General features: G+C 36.5%; 1 protein-coding gene across 1 annotated transcript in view; it reads left to right on the top strand.

The window, feature by feature from the left end:
* Positions 1-21229, top strand: part of MYO3B (myosin IIIB) — a 212183-nt gene that overhangs the window by 69466 nt on the left and 121488 nt on the right. Inside the window, exons 10-11 of the mRNA XM_064718250.1 lie at positions 53-118; positions 10906-11061. Coding sequence (XP_064574320.1) covers positions 53-118; positions 10906-11061 — 222 coding nt within the window. The remainder of the gene's footprint in view (positions 1-52; positions 119-10905; positions 11062-21229) is intronic.

The raw sequence follows: 21229 nt of genomic DNA, 5'->3' as shown, positions 1-21229 counted from the left end.
TTGATCTGTGAGATAACATTAACATTTTAAAATTTAAATCTTTGTTTTTCAGAAACCCTCCACCTACTTTGCTACATCCTGAAAAATGGTGCAGAGGATTCAACCATTTCATTTCACAGTGAGTTTTTTTTCCTTTTAAAACAGCTTATTCAGCAAGACCCATGTGTGCCAATCTGAAAACAGAATTTTCTTATGGAGTTACTGCTTTTTCAGGTTTTTTAACTACAGTTTTCTTTTCATAACACTAGACCATGCTTCACTTTTCAAAAGCCTTACAGCACAGTTTAATCTTCTTATGTAATTTTCTTCATTTGAGTCTCTTGATTTTGATGGACCTGAAACAGATTTATAAAATATACCTGATTTCCTTGACAGTATTCCATTGAAATTTTGTGTTGAGGAAAAAAACGATTAGTGAAAATAACTGCTGGTCATTTAAAATAAGAATTTGAAAGATAAAAAGGAAAAGAAATGCCTTTTTTCCACTTCAGTAAGGTCAGTAGGTTTATATATATATATATATATATATAGGTACTATATATATTTGAGCACCAATAGTATGGAGAGCATGATGAATGCAGCTGTCATCAAACAAAAATATGCAAATATGCTTTTTTACAGTGACACTAGGAAATCATGGTTAAGCACTTGCTAGCATTGCATTCAAAAATCTTACTGCCACTTTTAAGAGTGATTTTTAATATTCTTCAGTATTTCATTGGAACCAATTACAGCCCATATTGTGTAATGTGGTGAGTACTACTATAACATCACTTGCCAGTACTGACTTTTCATGATAGGTTTGTAAATATGCACATGTGCATTTTGTGCATTTGTTTTGTTCCTTGGTGTATCCAATTACTTGTGGAGTACAATATCCCTACCTGATACCTTTTTCAACTAGTTGTGTAGTAATGTCTGTGAAAAATGGTGATATTTACAGTGCTGATCCCTTTAAAGGCTGTAGTCTATATTCTGGCGGACCAGCACTAATGCATTATATTCCACTTGTGCTTTAGAAAGTCACTGCACCTGGTAAATAAGATTGCATTCCTGTGTCAGGAACATTGTGCATTAACCTTCAGCATTGTTATGTAAGTTTTCTTTCTTGGTGTCTTCCCTTTTAGAAGTCCCTGCTGAGCCTTGGAACAATACAAAAAACTCTGTGAAACATTTCTTAGCATTTGTTCAGTCATTTAGTTCAACATGCACTGTTCATAAAACAAGTCAGATGTTAATACTTTGTGGCAAAACTTGTTTTTAATCTTGTCCTTTGAGGTTTTTATATATTGAAATTGTATCGTATTAATCATATGGGTTATTATTTAGTTTTGCTTAATTACTTCCTCATCATCAACTTTTGCATGTTCTCAAGCCTTGCTTTTCATTTTTACCGTGATGTGCATGGTGAAGTAAGGAAATATACTCATACATGGTTCTCTTACTATGGAGAAATGCAACAATTGTAATAAATACCCTGTGCCATAGCTGCCTTTAGGAGACTACTGAAATTGAATTCTCTCTGACACTGTTCTATTCTTGGGCATGTGTTAGTAAAGTTCTTACTATACAGAGGTTACAGGATGTTTTTATGGAGGCTTAGATTTACATTAGTGGACTTTCTAGAAAAATTTAGATAATGAAACATTGGATCATACAACTGCAAACCTTTTAGCCATTACTGATAATTGGCTCATTTATATGCATTAGTTATGCATTTGTTGATGCCGGCCTTGTGACAACCTAGTTATGATAAATTAAAAGCAGTGATTGTATAAATTTCATAGTGCCTTTTGTCCATGTGTTAGGACCTTGCCTGATGTTTCTGTCACCCTTGTGATGAGTGGTTAGCTTTTGAATGATTTCATTATCTACCTCCTCCTTGATGCTAACGTCATTTGCATAACAAGCTTATCTGTTCAAGTTGCAGACCAGATCTCTGTATTGACCAAAACCGAGCATGTAGCTTTGGCTAAGCTTTTGATTTCTGTTTGGTTTATGCAATAATTTTGTTCATGCTAAGATTGCCAAACCTGGTCACTGTAGTTTTTTTTCACCCCATTTTGCCATCCCTTGAAATGCCGTTGTCTCGAGAGGGATTTTTTTCTAAGTGATCTCTAACATATTCCAGTGATTTACAACATTCTTGAGCTGGAAGTTTCATTGTTGGTAAATCTTTATGCTGCTAAAATCGTGATCATATATTTTTCAGGAATGAAATCTATATTTTTAGTTATGATACTATTACCTCAAGAGATTAAGATTTTGCAGCAGCATTTTACTCAGATGCAATGTTTACAAAATCTGAACTGAGAGTGTGAAGATGGTTTTTAGCTTGGTGAATCTGTTTCCATTCCCAGCTCTGTTGACCTTGACTTGAGATGAAGACTGTAATGTGTTGTTCCCATAAGAATTTTTACAATGAAGACAGGGAATCTGAGTTAGATATTTTGTTTTCAAAAAATACAGAGAAGACACAATTTCAGCTCTCATTTCTGGCAACAGCCTAATTTTGTATTTGTTGTCTACTAAGATACAGGCAGCACATATATACTTTATTGATATAAGGTCAGTAAAGTTCTATGTATGCGTCCTCATCTAAACTGCTGTGATTGTGTATGAAAATTTGGCTCTCCAGTCATCATGTGAGGAGTAATTAATTACCTTTATTTTATCTATGTATCAATAGGACTTATACCTGTAAGACCATGTAAACTACCACGGCAGTGGCAAATAATTTTCTTGTCTTGACTGATTTGAGGGATAAACAGTAGAGTTAATATGTTCTTGTAGCAGAAGAATGCAATAACTTTTATTTACATTACATCAAAAAATGGTAATTTTAATTAAAATTAGTAGTGGTATCTCCAGAGACACATTTTCCTTCTAAATTTATTTAACCAATGATGAGCTGTTATGGTTCTTTGAATTAATTAGTCATTCTTGAGCTGGAGGGGATTAAAGAATTAAGAAATTCAGGAAGTAATAAAGTCAAAATGTGAACTTAAGGATTTATGGTCATATTTATCATCAGAATGTAACTTTTAGCAATGACATTGCAAATACAGTCCAAGATAATTTTTTGTGCTGATAAACTCACTTTTTTGTACTTAATTTAAACACAGCTTAGCAAGCTGAATATCATGTTGATGAGTCTACTTTGAGTTATTCACTTGATAGATCATCTAGATTATATAGGTTTTAAGTGGTCCATTTATATTTAACTTCTCTGAATGCAGATAAAGTTTTTTCGCAATTTAAGCAATTGTTTAGTGACATTCTGTTCATGTTACATAAAGAATATTTTACATTTCTTTCACTGAGAACATGATGTGCATTTGACATAACTTATTAATTTCACAGTGTCTGGGAAGGCAGAGATTTGCAAATGTCAAAAAGATACAGACTGGGATGTGTAAGGTTATCACCAAATCTGTACATTTTTGCATTTCATTCATTGATGTACTCTCAGAATCTGTCTGCAGATGAACTTGAAATACTGAATTAAAGTACCTGACTAAAGATCTCTGCCACTTTGGAACGTTGCATGAAACATTTGGATTAATACAGAGGAATGGACATATACAATGAATACAGTTATCTTCAAGTTTCTTATGAGTAGTTGTAGTAAAAATCCTGCCTCAAATCAGCTGCATGCTATAGTGTCAAAGTGGGATAGGTACCCAAGGGAGAATATCTGGTACACATGCAAAACAAATTGTTTCTAACAAAAAGCTTCAGTTGTCCAAGGTTCTGAAGGGTTTTTGTGTTTCTGGGCCTTCAAGGAGAGTGCAAAGAAACAGAGCAGACCCATTCCTGGTGGAAGGCTATTCATAAATTTCAGCATTCAAGAAATAAGTGTATTGTGGTTTTGAGATTCTCCCTAGAGTTGTTCTGATTGTATTTCTGTTGTCACTGGTAAAATTTCAAAGATTTCAACATGAATGATTGTCAGATCCATGTTAAAGATCTGCAAGAGGTGCAACTCCATAGAGTTTCTGTTGTTTGTTCTCTAAACCCTGTATATGAGCCCAAAAAACTTGTAATGCTTACTCAGCCCAAACAAGGCTGGGAAACCTACTGTAAGTTTTGAAGATTTAGAAGAGGTAAAGGTATTTACTACACCTAATTTTACAACTTCAGTGCAATAGAATCTTTTGTTATGTTTCAGATGTGTGCTCTAAATTATACTATATGGTGCTTGATGTTGAACATTAAACTGAAAGAAGATTTATTAAGAAAATAGGTGATGGTGACATTTCAGTGTTTGAGTATTTGTCTCATTCTTAGGGAGGATTAGTAATTTACAGCATTTGCTACCAAAAGGCAGATCAATAATGTTATAAATGTGTTCTGACCATCAGAATTTATACCATGCATGTGATGATGGAGTTCTTTGTCATAAATTCAGTCTTTCATCCTGATATCTGATTGTATCAGAATGAACAGTAAAATCCTTATTATTTATCGTGGGATGCTGTGCAAGACAGGAGACCTATTTAACCTACACACATACCCCTAGTGCCCAGCATTTGCTTTCTGTAAAGGGACAGCTATATATAGTCCTGAAGATAAGGTTATTTCTGTCCTGTGAGTCCTGCTGAATTAGGACTGAAAACAGAAATGCTGTTGGCAAAGCTGTCACAGTTTTTTAGTTCACTTTTGTGAATTAGTGACCTGCAGCAGAGGGGGTTGGGCAGGCCTGCAAGTGGAAAGCAGGGAAGTGTCAGAGAAGCAGGCACGTTGCTGCATCTTATTACAGATGTAGTTTATGAAATGTCTTCTCCACCTCTTGGCTGCAGGTAACTGACCAGTGCTTGCCACAGCTACATGTGGCTCAGAGGTGGAAGGAACACTCAGGTACTGAGCATTTTAACCAGCTAAAATAATCTCAGAGATTATTTTTCCTTCCTTGACTGGAAAGTTTCTGGCCTAGTGTGTCGTCATAGATGATCCTGCCTTGTCAGTGTCTCTCCTTCCATTTCTCTAAGCAGGGGGAGTCAACCCATTTGAGGTCATGGTTTTGATTTCATTAATCTTGCATCATGAAGCAACCTTGTGATGTGAGTAATCAGGTAAGTATGCAGAGTCAAAAAAAAGTCTCAGAACCTAGACATCTCATTCTCCCTGCTTAAGAGAATGCTCTCTCCTTTCAAGAGGATATGACCTTACTCTTTCCTTTCTTCCTCTGGGAAATTTCCACTCTAGAACCTCTCTGTCTTTGAGGGCAGTCTGGTAACTGTATTTTCTGGGACTAGGATGAGAGTATCTTAGCATTTTAGGATGACCTGGAGTCTGGTTCAAAACCCTGGAAAGTTCTTTTATCCTAATAACAGTCCTGGAAAGATTCCTCACTGCTAGACAAGGAGTGCAAGGAGCGAAATATGTGGAGGGCAGAGGAGAATGGTCTAGATGTGTGAGAGGAGCAGGTGATGGGGAAAGCACCCTGATGAGGCAGGGAGTGGCAGGGAGACAGGGACCAGAGGAGGGGCAGTGAGGACTTTAGCTAACAGATAACAGTTGAACAGCACAGGGAGTTTATATCACTGCTACCCAGAGGCTGTTGTGTGAATTCCCCAGCTCTAATGTAGTCTAATATAGAGTCATCGTTTCTTCCAAATATTAAGCTATGTATCTTCCGTGCATGTAGATATTAAATAGGTGCTTGAAGTCTGGTTGGATATTTGGGGTTATGAGGCAAAATTACTTCCAGCAATATACTTCTAGCAGATAAGAAATCATGAGAAAATGTAGCATTTACAAAATGTACTAATTGAAAAAAACCAAAATGCTGGTGATAAATCATAGTGTAACTAAGATGTGAGAGTTGCAGCTACTTGATTTCTTTCTCTTTAAAGAAAGTACTTGGGGTCAAATAGATCATAATAGATCAAATGAAAGAGAATTTCTGAAAGAAAGAACTGCTGCTGCTCTACTTAGATTTGGCTGCAATAGTGAGTGACGTTAGTAATTATTTTTCTATTTTTGAACACACAGAAGACTTAGACCACCACTGCAGTTCTTATGAAATCTGTTTCTTTCCATTTATTCATTAGTAAATATTAGCTCATGAATGCTGATAAATATCTCTCCTTCTGAGCCATCTGATTCGCCCCTCGTGAAATGGCTGTTTACACTGTCGAGACCCAGCAATTCTGACAATGTTATCATCCGAGTGCAAGCAGCCAGTGAATTTTTAGAGGCTGTCTCGGATGGGCCTGTGTGGATGGGAGGCTGCTCTTATCCTCTGCTAATAAATGCTTCATCTTTGCTTGTAATTGTGGCAGAATGGAAATGGTGCTTAGGAGCCTGGCTGTGAGATTGCAGCAAATGGCTGCAACCTATGTTTAATGTAGTGATGCTAATGAATTCTGAGAATTAATTTTCTGCTAAGAAAGCGTGATGGAAGATACTGGAATTTCCAATTAGATAATGGATTGACTTTCGTCAAGGCAAACCTACAATTTTTGGGGTTTTTTTCAATCTCTGCTTGCTTAGCCTTTCTATTATTTTAGATCTAAAAGAATAGGAGACTAAATGTGATACTTTCATCATACCTTATTTGAAACACATCTTGTAGTAGATTTGCTAGTCGATTTGCTAGTCAATTTGCTCAATTCAAACTAATGCACCACCTTATATATATTTTTTTTTTAATTTCCATGAGCCAAACAATTTGGCTGAATTTGCAGGTGCAGCACATTTACTGGTTTTATGAATAATTGCAGTATGGTTGATGTTTGACAGTGTCTGAGCTAACTGTCCAAACTGGTTTTAAATGAATGCTCAGATGAGAAGCTGAAGATGTTTTTGTTTTCTTTTTTCCTCAGAAGCAAATCCTTCATTAATAGAGTTTTTTATGTTGCATTTCACTTGTACAATGCACACATTGATTTCAGAATATTTTGTGATGAGGGAAATTGTAAAAGCTGTTTTGTTACTGTACTCTTCCAAATGTTGACATTACTGAATGTTTATTACTTTTTGATGTCTTTTATTCTGGCATATATGTTGGATACATCTTCTTCCTGAATTTACTGGCAAGTTTGAACTCACACGCTCATATAGTTAACTTTTCCACACATTATAATTCCATGTCAGAGTGTGGGTCATTAGAAAATGTTGTGATAATTCTCACCTTTGTGCATGCTTTAGAATTGTAAGAGCTGATATTCTATATTTGTTTATTTCTGAAGAGCACTGTAGTGTCAATACTGCTTCTAGTAGGGGATGATGACACCTTATTGAACACCTGCAGTGACACCAGCAATCTGATGCATCATTTTTCATTAGCACTTAAGTGGTGGCCCAAGAATTTTTATTTTACAGATGATGTTTACTAAGAACAGCAGCAGCAGCAGGCATTCATGTTGCACTAAAAGCAACACAGTTGAACTGACAGTGTGTAGAAGCAGAATATCAATAGGCCTTTCCTACATAGAGAGGAATAAGGACAAAGGAATATGCACTGGGAAACGTAAGGGCTATGTTTTCAGTGTCACATGACAGCTTTCCATCCTACATTCCATCACAGCAAGCCTGGTGAGACATCAAATTGGCACTGAATATTTGAGTACAGACTGAGCCCTTAGTACCTACAGTGACTAAGCTGCAAGCTGTTTACTGCATTTGAAACCTAGCAAGGGCTAATTTCTAGAAGTGACTGTGCCAAAACTTGTGCTCTTTAGAGGCAAAGGAGGGTGTGTGCGTCATACATTTCAATTCCTTATGGCCAACCTGCTCTTTCTGCTGCTGTGTTTTTGTGACATGAGTGCTAGCAACTTGCCATTTGACTTGATGGATTAGACCAACTCCAGTGGAAATGTTCATTCTCCTGTTAGTCTCTTCCCTGAAGCTGAAGTACTCATACATGAAGCTACGGACATGAATTTAAGCAGCTTTCCCTCACTCTTGCACAGCTGTTAGTTACCAGCTCTCTGCTTTGGTGTGTCATCTCGTTAACCATCTGAAAGGACTCTGTTCTTCCCATGCAGGCACAGACTTGGCACAAGAGGAGGTGTGCTCTGTCTGAGAGTTTGATCACAGAATCATGTTGATGTGTCCTGTGTCATTAACTTAGTCATCCTGCAATTTAACAGAGTTGTGGTTGTGTTTCAAGTGAAATCCTGCATGAACACAGACTGAAGCAATATCCTACTGCCAGAGGATGAAGGCTGCATTTAGATGAAACAATAGATGAACATTGGTTGTTGCAAAGGGAAGCATGCACACAGAATGAATGGTCAGTGGGGGATTGGTAGGATTATGGACAGAAGCAGAGATAATCTGAAAGATCTCCAAGACCACCTCCTTCACAGAACTTACCTGTGCTCATTAAAACATCTTCCAGATCTAAAAGCTCACATTTCAGGCATGCTAGAGAGAAGCTAAGAACTTTTTTCTCCAAAACGTCTCTTTTTGTTAGGCTTCCCCAATAAGTGCAGCATCCTGGACATTTTGATGTCTCACCTAGGGGCCATGTATATAGAAAAACTCTCATGCAGCTTTTGCATCCTGTCTGTAGAGTGGTTTTGTGAGTGTTCAGAGCTCAGAGAATTCATATTAATAACTGCAGGCCACCAGGTCTAAGATTTGCATGTTCTTCACACTTTTGATAAACACAAGATATCCTGTCTGGAACTGTGTAATTTTTTGAAGATAATCCATTTAAACTGAAAAGCAAGTGCATATTGTGATAGGACAAGAGGTAATGGTTTTAAGCAAAAAGAGAGTGGATTCAGACTAGATCTCAGAAGGACGTTTTTTGGGTTGAGGTGGAACACTGACAGAGCTTGGTAGATACCCCATCCCTGGAAAGAATCAAGGTCAAGTTGAACAGGGTTCTGAGCAACTTGATATAGTTCATGTCCCTGTGCATTGCAGGGGGTTTGAACTACATGACCTTGAAAGGTCCCTTCCAACACAAACTATCCATGATCCTATGGCGTAGATTCCCTTGGATTCAGTTGTAGTACTGAAAAACTCTAGATGAAATCAAATTTAACAAGAACATTTATTTATTAACAATAAAGCATAAATACTGTAAAATTGGAATCATTGATAGAATGGTAAAAATCATGAGTGCATGAGCTTTTTCAGACTGAAATCTCCACTTCAGGTACTTGCCATCAATCTGTGAATTTGTATAATGCATAGCACTTATTGTTTTGTTCTCTTTTCCTCTGTCTTCCTGATTAATGTTGTCTTTCTTTTCAAATGCTTTTTTCCTTTTTCTCAGGAAACATGAATTTAAACAGGATTGGCATAGATTGTATTGTCTGTGTGGGTGTATTGACTTTTAAAACTCCCAGATTACAAAAAAGAAAAGGGGTAGGGGAGATTGTCAGAACCTGTTCAAGGCTAATGATGGATCTTCTCCTGGAGGGGAAGGACTGGTATTTATAGCCTTGTGCCCAGAGGGATGGAGATAAAGCAGGTGGTGTTGCTTTAGTGTTTCTATCAGGAGGCTACAGTTCCAGCCTATAGCAAAATTCACCAAAACACTTCCAAAACTGGTAACACATTTTACAGACTTTCTTTTCTGGAATAGATGTACAAAACAGGTTAGTAAAATGATTTTCAGGAACCTAAAGTATTAAAGTTATGTTCAAAGATATTTCCAGGATCATTTCAAGACCAGACTTTAGTCTTCAGTAAAGTCTTTGAGGTGAGGCTAAACATTAATAACTTGCTAATGTGTTTGGTAGTATTTGAAATCAATTAATGTGTATGATTTTTTGTAATGTAGTTTAAATTTTGTACATTGTTACTTTTATTACTAGAATATAAATTCTAAAAGGTATTTAAGTTTCACTGAACTTTTGGCTAAAATAATAGTTTTGATTTGTGGTATTTGGCCCTGCAAGGGAAGTACTTAGGTACTTATTCAGCAAATATGAAAGGAAATTGTAAAGTATGTAATATGAATGCATCTCATCAAATAAATTCATCTTGAGCTATAATTTGCTAAAATTATAGATACTAGAAGGGAGGTATATGCTGAATTGCAGCACTTCTTTTTCATATTCTCAAATAATACCAGTATCATTATTATTTGAGCAAGATGAATAGAATGATTTAATATTCTTAATTAGAGGATACTTGAAAGTAGTCTTATCCTGTTGGATCATTCTTGTGTTTGAATGGTATTATTTCAGCTTTATTATGCAGAAAATAATTCAGCTTGAGTGGTGGCTTCTCCAAACTTAAATCTCAATTATATAAATTAGTATGGTACTTTATTTTATGCTGATTTAATAGGATGTATTTCTTTACTCATCACTAGTTCACCTGTACTGCACCAGTTCACAGAAAGAACTTTGGTACATTTAATTCTGACTGATTCTGTTCTCTTCCAGGCTGAATTGTGCAGGTTTGCAGAGTTTTCTATGATTCTTATGCTAACACTCATCATTGTGGTATCTACCCATAGCATTCGTTTTAAAACCAAAGCTGTGTATCAAATCCTTCTGAGTAGTGTTGCACCACAGGTTTCAGTTGTGGTTTTCAGTAGGCTGGACCCTACCGTTCATGGTCAACCTCTCATCAGAGAATAGATAGAGAATTAAAATGAAGTATTTTCTATTCCTCTTAATTTTTATGTATATTAACTGTACAGCTCTTACAGGATATAATGTCATTTTTTTTTTCTTTTATCTAGTTACAGTTATAAAGACAGATTAAATAAGCTCAAATTTTTAGCCTTTATACTGTCTTCTGGTGGAATGTATTCACTTAGATAAGTATTTTATGCCAGATTTATTGCAGTATGGAAGAGTCTTGTAACATATCGAGGAACTCAAATTTATGGAAAAAGAAAACAGAGTGACAGCCACACAGTAAGCTGACTCAATGCATGCTGTAATGATAGCATCATTGTCTGAGACCCCTATTTCTCTGTCACAGGTGTCTGATCAAAGATTTTGAGCAGCGTCCTTCGGTCACCCATCTTTTGGAACATCCGTTTATTAAGCAAGTGCACGGTAAAGATATGTCTTTGCAAAAACAGCTGGCTGAGCTCATCCAAGAACAGCAGCAGCTGGGCTCCATAGCCAAAACAAGGTACTGTACAAGGTCCTGTATGTAGCAGCATTTATGCTGCAGCCCTCCTTCCCCACGCTTATACTGCAAGTACAAATTGAAACTTTGGATGTGACTTTTACTGTTTCAAATGATCATTAATGTGTTGAATGCCAATATAATTAGCAACAAGTGCTGCTTGCCATGTGAATGTAAGTGTCGTGCTGTCCCTTTGATACATTTTAAAGGTAGCTTGATCAGCCATAATGCAACTTTCTTTGCCTTTCTTTCACTCACTGAACTCTGTTCTATACTTGTTCTCATTTGGCTCAATCAGAAGGATATTGTTAATTCCAGAATGTTCTGATTTGTGGAAATAAATGTTGGCACAAAGAATTGTATCATACTTTGGTAACAGATCTTTAAAAATACAACTGTGAGTATTCAAGTGACTCCTAGAAAAATTTAAGAACAGAAAATTTTGACGTTTGCTGTTTTATTAAATTCTCATAGTAAGAAGGCTGTTCAGTACTAAAAGTAGTTGTTTTGTCTGCGGTTTAATAGTAACTTCTATTTTTCCATTCAGCCCAGTAATTAATTTTAAAACATGCTTAAAAAGCAATGCATGTTTACTGGCAGAAGTGGCATCTTTTGAGGCTGACTGTAAATGTGTCTTAGTTTAGTTGTTGTCCAGAGGGTGGCAGAATTTCACTGTTTCAAAAGAGAATTAAATGCAAATGAACACACTGTCCCAAGCTCAGCAATCATTCTGTAATATGAAATTCTAGAGTTAGATAAGCTCTGGCCCATTATTATAAATAACCACCTACTAATGTTGATGAAATAAATTAGATGTTATGATTCAGAAGTCATAAACATGTATATGCTTGCATGCCAGAAATCTCTGTAGCTGAAATGCTAAAGGCCCAAACAAAAATCTACAAGTTAAAATAAGGGAATGGTTGCTAAGTATAGTTTAGAGGTGAAGCAGACTTGTGAGGGTGGTTAGTTTTTGTTTGGCTGGTTTCGTGGGGTGTGTGTGTTTGTTCGTGTTGGTTTGTTTGTTTGTTTTCTGGGAAAGCATACCTGGGAATGCTCACTGTGAGTGGGAGTTATGCCAGCATTACAGTAGAAGTTACAGCTTTATCTCATTTCCTAAGATATGGCATCCATATAGCACCTGACAGATCACACTGCCTACAGCTATGGCATGGCTGGCCCAAGAGTATAAGAATTTTTCCAGCTGTTGACCTGATTGCACATTTAGACAGAGTGAAATGATCCTTGTGCTAAGAGAAGCTCTGAAATGGATTTGTCATGGTATTCCAATACATTCTTGTGGGATTGAGCTCCATAATGTGGAGTGACAAAGAACCAAGACCACGACAGCATTTCTTTCCTCAAGCCTTTTCATGTATTAACTGGGTGTGCTGTGACAGACAAGCTACTGCACCTTAGACATGACTGGACTGTAAGAAGGATTTTGCTTCCCAGCACCCTAGTATGAATCAGTGCTCATCTAAGGAGGTTTAACTCCTTCTCTGTCCTGTCACCACCTAACCCAGCTTAAGTATTTTATTTTCAAACAAAAATCTTTCAGATTGTTTTAGCATTATACTATGGTATTCTTACTTCTGTGAAGCACCAGCCCACTGTGATGGGGTTGAGAGCATGCTCAGTGAGGACAAAAATCTACTTATTGTTTACCTCTGAAATCTACAACATATTGTTCAGTATGATATTCTAAATATTTTAAGATTGATCAAATTGGTACAAAGTTAATGAGATAGCAAAAGTACATCCCTGCAAAATATTAAGTCTGTGGGCCAGACATTTAATGCTGGACTAGAAACATAAGATTATTACAAAAGAACCAACCACTAAGAGCATCTAATTAGAATTTTCCCAAGAGGATTGACATAGCCTCATAACAGTAAAAAACTTGGCTCTGTAATAGGGCTATTGTACCCTCTAGAAAAATTTTTACCCATTAAAAGCCTTTAAAACCTCTGTAATGCATCTACAACATAATTTTCAATACAAAATTTGACATACAGAAGAACATATGACCAGATGGTACTGTAAAAAGATTTACTGGCATTCATTTGTAATGATCTGTAGAGGGCAACTGAATGTATAGTCACCACTTCAAAGCAAATAAGGCCAATTCAAATTCATGTTAGGTAAAACTTTTCTGTTACAACATTGAATATAGTGCATGTTTTTTCTGTTTATTGGTGTGCCCATGACAGGCATGATGAAATGTACATTAACTTCCTGGTGTTCAGATATAAAGAAAAATAGACATCCATTTTAAGGAGTAGAGCAACACTACAAATTAATAATTTAAAAGATAAGTGAAAGAAAATGTTCTCAAGAGCACAGGCTGAAAATTTCCAGAGACTGGTAAATCATCAGTGTGCTTGTGTTAACAGCACTTCTTTGAGGGAGCCCAGGGACTCACTGGTGATGGCAGCTGATCAGGAGGTGTTTTGTCTCATATGAAAGTCTTCCAGGATGGTGCTTTGGATTTGTGTCTTTTGATTCTGTACTGACTCAGCACCTGTGGGGTTTTAAATAGGATTCTCTTTCCAGTGGAGCCCTGCCAGTTTTGCCTATTTTGGTACATCACTTCAGGTCATTGTGCCTGAGAGCCAGCCTGCAGACTTGAGAGTCACTACTAAAGACTTGGAGCATGTGAAGGAGGGACTTGGAGAGCTGATCTAGCAGTCCCCTGCTACTGAAAAGGAGAGAATTGGCTTCTTTCATTTTCCCTCAACTCCCAGGAACAAACTCATGATGCTGTTTTTATTGCAGCTTCAGGATTGTCAGAAACCTCCTGAGCTTGAACTTCTACAGTGAGAGAAAAAAACTAAGCCAGCAGAAACACAAATAACTTTCTACTCTTATTTGTGCTGAAGTGAAGGAGGGAATGCTTCACATGGCCAGGAATAAGCAGGAGAGTGGTAGGAAAAAACAGACTGGCCCCTTTTGGTAGGACCATCTGGGTTGGCCTCTGGAGCCACAGACTGAAACATCACCTTATTTTAGTTTCTTTCATTCTCCTTTTGTCAGCTTCATGTGCAGTATAGCCAGGCTTAACTTCAGTACATTTTGTCAGACCTCTGAACTGAAGGGGCTCTTTATTGACCTTGAGCTCAAAGAAGCCTGTTAACACACATTTGTTGCTATCATCAGTTTGTTGCTGATGAACATACTGTTGTTACTTTTCCATGAAGCAACTTACTAGAGAATTTTATATTCTGATTTCCTTTAGGTTAAAAATTAATAATAAAAAGAAAATGTTTATGCTGGTAAAAGACCACTTTTAAAGTTAAAAATAACATTAACAATTCATCCTGCCTTTTTACTGAGAAGGATACTCTTTGAAACTTTTCCACTAGTTCTGTTTTTCCCTAAATCATTTTCATTGGTGAGGTGCAGATATCTTTGATCCTTATGCAAATAAGTGTTTCCAGAAAACCCAGCTGGAATATCCCTCTTTCTACACTTGTAAGGAGGGAGAAGATTCTTTTTTTCATCTGTTGGCATCTTTTACACTGAAATTCTTGTGTTTTGGCATTTCAGCATTAGCTTTCCACACCTGCATTGTCTGTGTCTTACACTCTCATGAGGAAAAACTTGGTGAGAAAGTCTAATGTCACAGCTGTGTAAAGATGAGCTCTGGGCATTATCTTTCTTATACATATCCCTTTTATAAGCTATCAGTTAACTGTATTTGTTTTCTAACAATAACAAAACATAATTGCTAATTAGCAGCAATGCACTTTGCTTTACATTAACAGCTTTGACATACTAACAATTGTATGGAGTTTAATTCTAAGAAATTTATTCAGTATTCAGTGTTAAGTAGTCCACTAGTTTTATTTTTATAGAAGTTCTTCAATCCTTGAAAAATAAAAGTTAGTACATCAGAACATTGCTTCACATGTAGTCATTTCAGCCATGCAGAATTTTTCTTCCCCATCTATTCTAAAGTCAAATACAGAATTCTTTTTTAACACATGGATACTGATTTCTAGGTCATCTTGGGAGTCACAACAGTCTTATTCCTATCAATATGCAGCTGCCTCGAGGCAGGAAGCATTTCTTAAAATCAGAAAGGATGCTTTCACAGGATATCGCTCAGTTTTTTCCCATTTTTCCTTCTTTTTCTTTTGCTTTCATGCTTCTGTATTCACACAAATACTGTAAGATGGTTGTTCACATAGTGTCCTTATGCACAGAAACATTGTGAGAACAAGAAATATCATTCATTGCTAAAGACTCGTACCTCATGTAGCATAAAATTTGAGAACGGGGGAAAAAAGAAGGACTTTAAGTTACAGCAAGGTGTGCCAACAGAACAAGCAAACATTGGCCAGGAATGATGAGCAGAACTATAAAAACATTTTTGTTGCAAAAATAATAATGGAGTGTTGATATACTCAGTGTGTCTGAGTGTGATTAATAATGTATGCTCTAGGTAAAAAGGGTACACAAGTCAATCTTACCACAAGCTTGCTGTACTTCAGGGATAGGTTCCTCAAGATGCTTGTCATTAAAGTACCAAGAATGTTTAGGCACCTCCTGAATTTAATACAATATCATAGTAGAGGTTTGTGTTCTGTTCCTCATTCTCACTCTGATTTGCTGTGTAATCACTGTTCTGTCACTTGCCCTCAATATTTCTCTGTTCCTTTCACTTATGAAATGGCTGTTAATACTTTTACTTAATATATCATACCTATGGAAAAGAGATAGCAGTTTGCTGAGGCAAGAACTTGTCTTGGTCTATGAAGCCGCACTGTACTGTACTGTTGGGTTGCTGGAAACCTGGTAATGAGGAGAAACATGTATAATGCCTGGAGCTCTAGCCATTTTTATTTTCATTCTTCCTGCCCTAGAGCCTGGGGAATGCTTTGGGAAGGCTCTAAGCAGAGATATGTTACAAATCCTGGCTATTATTCATTCTCATTTAACAGTAAACATTTTCTTTGTGGAGATTATATTGTTGTTAAATAATGTTTGAGATTGTTTGATAATCCATTAAGGGAGGTTATGAGAGAGCTGCTCACTTTCCAAATACACCTTTTGATCTCTTGAACTTATTAGTGTGGTTGGTTGCTTTTTTGATTCATAGTACAAGGGATTCCAAGATACAGCCTGCTTAAGGAGAAAGTCAGAAGAGATTTAGTGTGTTTCCTAACATTGTTAAATTTTAAATGACTCTTTGTGCTGTCTACACTGGCAAAATGCACTGCAAAAAGTGGGTATATTCTCTGGTGTTTGCTTATAACTAACCATTCTAAATCTCAAGCTGGCAAAGCCAGCAGCTGCTTCAGTCTTGAAAAAGTTGAAAAACAGATGTAAAAACTTTCAAAGCCTTTTAAGCTAGGAATTGTACCAAGTTCTATAAATAATGTTTAAAAGTACAATGGAGCTTGTCATGGAGACATTTAAAAGGGAAGCTCACTTGGAACCCTGGTATTCTGTCTGTTGTCCCAACCCTTCCTTGCATAAATTATGATGATAAAATCTTATGTCCTTTAGGAAAACTTTCTCCAAAAAAAGTAAACTTTCAATTTTATTCCATAAAAAACAAAACAAAAACTGTTTCATGGCATGTGAGTAGAACTAATGGAAAACTGTAGAATTTTAAATCTTTAACTGAAGGCCTTGAAAAGTACTGACCATCAGCAGAAGGGAATGAAATTAAAATGTTCTGATTTTTTCTTTTCCCATTTGAATGTACCACAATTAAGACATTATCTACTTGTGCTCAGTCTTAAAATAACAGATTGCTCTGTCCAGAATAGCACGTAGGAGAAAATCTAAAAAAGAAATGTCATAAAAGCACATGAGATGGAGAAATTCAAGTGTAGTAACAGATCTATTAGCTGTCTTTTTACTGTGGTGGAGAAGCAGAACATGAGGGAGGAAAATACCTGATTAAAAGCTTAGAACTGGAGACAGGGCAGAAGAGTCCTCACAGAATGCACTCTAAAACTTTTGCTCTTGGTAATATTCTTTGAAGCTGTCTTTCAAAATTTTAGATATTGTGGTTTTCTGTGGGGCATTTGGCTGTTCCTTCAGAGGAGATAATGTGGAGCACCTGTATGAATTGCAGTAGATAAATCTATATTAATTTTGAAGTAATAAAATATTTAATATTCACCAGCTGACATCTAGATTTATTCAGTTAGCTCTGTCTATCAAATGTTGCAGGAAGTGAAGGTGAGAAAAAGCAGGGTCTTTTGTATTTCCTCAATAACCTAATGTTACTAACCTAACTCCCAATGTAAAAGTTATATAATTATTTGATGTTTGACAGTTAATGTTGATCAAGCATTGAATAGTTTGGATTTTATGGTTCAAAGTGGCAGATTCCCAGTTATCAGCAGGTTTAAAGAGGCCAGCTCCAGACATGGCTCATTCTTCTCTTGGATGTTTTCCTACAGAATAGGTATCTTATGCTCCTGTCTGTAAATTGGCTTCTTCACAGGAATCAGAAAAGACCTACTAACCTCTGGTTTCAGTTTTTAAAAGAATGAAAAAGCTTCAACACTTGCATGAATATGGTTTGAAACAAGTTTAAGGTAGACTATTAATAAGGAGTTGGGATGATGCTGGGTCAGTGTGCTACTGCTGGTCACCATTTAGAGGTTTGTTTCTGTAATGGGGAACAGACACTTGTGAAACCTTGCGTTTTGAAGGATAAAAAGCAAATCTGTACATTGGGAAGAATCAAACTTGAAGAAGCCTGGGGAAAAAAGTAGAAAAGGGAAAAAAAAAAGAAAAGAGCATTTAATGTTTGATAAGGGCAGGAATGTTCAGGCTACCTTGTCACATATTAGAATGGCAGTACCACATCTTGGCAGCTACCCCCTTCTCATGAACCAGCTGGATTGCAGCAGCAGTCCAAGGAAGTAATTCTTACTAGCAGATATCAAGCTTCTCTGCCAGCTCACATTTCAATTTGAAAGCAATTAACAGCAAGGAACTTGATTGCATGCAGCCAGTAATTTTCTTTGGACTCAGAGATAATAACAGAAACAGAACAAAAAATAGTTCTCTGATGCTATACACAATGTAATTTAAGACAATTCTTCCAGCCTTCTTCTATATGAATATTAGGCAAATGAGTTTAAAACTCCTTTTTCTCCCTTTTAATATATTTTTTAAAAATCTCAAAGCTCCTGTGGTCCCCCAGAAGTGATCCTGTTCTGAGTATAGTGCATGTGTTTTTTACTGGAGTTGTAAAATATAGCTGTAGCATTTATATTGTAATTAAGGCTGTGTTGGTTTCTCTATTATGACCTTGCTTCAGCAAATTACTTCAGGCTGAAACTTAATGCAAAGGAGCAAAATTAAGCCTTTGCAATGCATGGAAAGTAGTCTGTGTATCTCTGTGTGGCAGTGTCATACTCTCTCCTTTTTTTGTTTTTCATTGTATTGAGTATTTTTCTTGTAAATCTCAGGAATTAATTTTAAAAATGGTAATAATTTAAAGAAGACCAAATACAGAAACCATTGTACCTTTGTGAATCCTAGAAACAAACAGTAAACATAAATGCTTAACTGCACCAAGAGGCCAAAGTAAAGGCCACTTGCAAGGCTCTAAAGATGTTAGGGGTGGAGGAGAGAGATTAGAGAAGAAACTTCCCCACGAAGGCAAAAATTGGTCTGTGTTGCTTTATTGCTCAGGTTGGACCTGCCAGCAAAATGACTTTTTGATCTAGAAGTCAGTGTGATCCAGCTAGCTTTTCTTTCCCCATCCCTTGATAGCAGGATAGAGGAGTGTGCAGCTATTTACAGTGCACTTCTACTACTCCAACTGGTTACTTTCTTTCAAACTGTATCTTTACCACCAGTAGAACAAATGAATGCTTCCTGCCTTTTCATGAAATGGTTCTCACAAGGGAGAAATGCTTCTTGCTTTTGCTCCTCCTACAAAACCTGTCCCTTGCAGCTACTCCTGCATGATAAAATGGTAACAGGAGGGTGCTTCAGAGCATAGAGCCTTTTTCCACAGACAGTGCTCAGCTCTAGATTTCTGCAATCAATCTAATGCTGCTCTTCAGATCTCTTCTGACCCAAACCATCCTGTGATGCTCTAATAAAGCAGGTACCTTGAGTGACTGGCCCTTTGCACCCTTTATGGCAGTTGTTTTGTTTTGGGAAGAGACTGCATCTTGCAGGGATTGCTTCAGAAAATTACTGGAAGCTTAGGGAAGATAACATAACATCTTTGATTTCCCTTTTGCTTAGAGTTTGTACTTTTTATATATTGCCAGAAAGTAAAAGTAATTGAAAAAATGGCTGATAATTCTACTTTTAATGAAATAAATATACTGATAGTTATTTCCCCAATTAAGAGTGCTTCCTGCTGCTTTTTAAGAATTTTTAATGTATTTATTAAAAGCAGATTGTATTTCTGGTGTAAAATTGTGGAAATAATCTGTAAAAAGATTTACTGTCAGTTTTTTTCCTTCCCACTCTGTCAATGCACTGGAGGACATAGGGTCAGTAGAAAACTGATGAGGCCAGCAGGAGATTGGAAGCTAATGTGATGTTATGCTCCTAATATCCTCTTCTTAATCATGTACTTAGGAAAATGAGTTCAGTGCTGGAAAATATTTACACAAGGGTATATATGTTTTACTTATATTTAATGCAGACCAGTTTCCTTATATATTTACACAGTTTTAAAAGGAACCCTTTCCAATAAAAAAAAATTGATTCATTTATCACTTAAGGTGAACAAACAGCAGGAGTTTAATACACAATCAGATAACAGATTAGGTTACAAAGCCATTCTTCAATTAGACATGCTTAGGTTTGAATGTGCCCTCTTCCCCCTCCTCCTTGCACCTCTGGTAGATGTGTCCCTGCTTGCAGTTTGTTGCAATTCAGTATTGTGGCTATGATGTTTTGCTCCAGGAAGAAAAAGCTTCCCAGATGAGTTATGTTAGCTAAAATGTCTAGCCATTGCTTTGTTAGTTACATCTTCTTGAAGTAAAGCACCTGCTAAAATATTTCCTTCATTTATAGACTGAAGGGTGCTCCCATCTCTAACTGATTTACATTTCTTACAACATAATTTTTCTATGCAGTAAAATAAGAACTTGAATTCTGGTTTGAAAGGGAAACAACACTTTTAAACATTAGTAGTACATCATGCATTCTTACTCCTTTGAGGAGCTGGCTTGTCAGCAAAGTGTAATTTTTGCATATAGTGACTCAAAAAAAAAAAGCCAAAAAGAACTCACAACCCAATACCTAATCAAAGACCAGAAAAGGGAAGTTTTAATTGAATGGAATTTTCAACAAATTCAAATGGAGTCCATGCTGCCCACAGGAAATAACAATATATAACAATTTTTCTTACATAGCTTCTTGTCTTCTTGTGTCCTTCTTTCATTGCTTCATATGTACAACATAAAGCAAACTACCATCTGTGGGAATGTAGTGGGACTGTCAGCAAAACCTGCTGTCTACTCACTGTTTTATTTCCTAGCTGACAAAACAGTTTGCATGGTTTTATTTAGTTACAATTCAAATAAACCATTATGGTTTTCTAAAACTCATTGAGTACCCAAAAGGAAATGAGGAAAATGAATAAAAATAGACAGAAAAGCGTGATCATTTGGTGTGATTCACAGTTACCAGGGAAGCTGTATTCATGACTAACACTCTTCTCCTTCCTCTGTATTAGAGGCTTTCCTTACAATAATTCTTCTGGTGATGTAATAGCTCTTGGATATGAAAACATTCTCTTTACTGAATGAAAGCTGATTAGCTTGAAATATAGAAGCGTACATAAAGGGAGAAAATGAAAATGCCTCAATGTTTATTTTTAAAAAAGGGTTTCCAAGAGCATATGAAGATATGATTAAGGAAACCTGCTACATCTTCATATTAACCTTGAACATTATAGATAAAGAAGTGTTTCCTGCCAAGTTACAGTGCTGTTCTGTTACTGCTTGGTGTAATATTTAGCCTTGTTTTGGGATGCCTGATCATGTGGCTCTTACTTTCTACATGGCAAGCAAGGCAAAAACAATCTGTCAAGGACTGTCACTGAGGATCAATGCTAAATGTTACTCAGCAGGATGCAGACTGTATCTCCATGGGTGTCCTTCTACTATGCTTTGATTATGTTTGTTGTAAAGAAAAGCAGAGTTGTGCTTACAGCATTCATATTTCA

This window comes from Zonotrichia leucophrys, chromosome 7 (assembly GCF_028769735.1).
Source record: "Zonotrichia leucophrys gambelii isolate GWCS_2022_RI chromosome 7, RI_Zleu_2.0, whole genome shotgun sequence".
Taxonomy (NCBI): Eukaryota; Metazoa; Chordata; class Aves; order Passeriformes; family Passerellidae; genus Zonotrichia; species Zonotrichia leucophrys.
The sequence above is the reverse complement of the archived record's forward strand: the minus strand, read 5'-3'. Positions and strand labels throughout refer to the sequence as shown.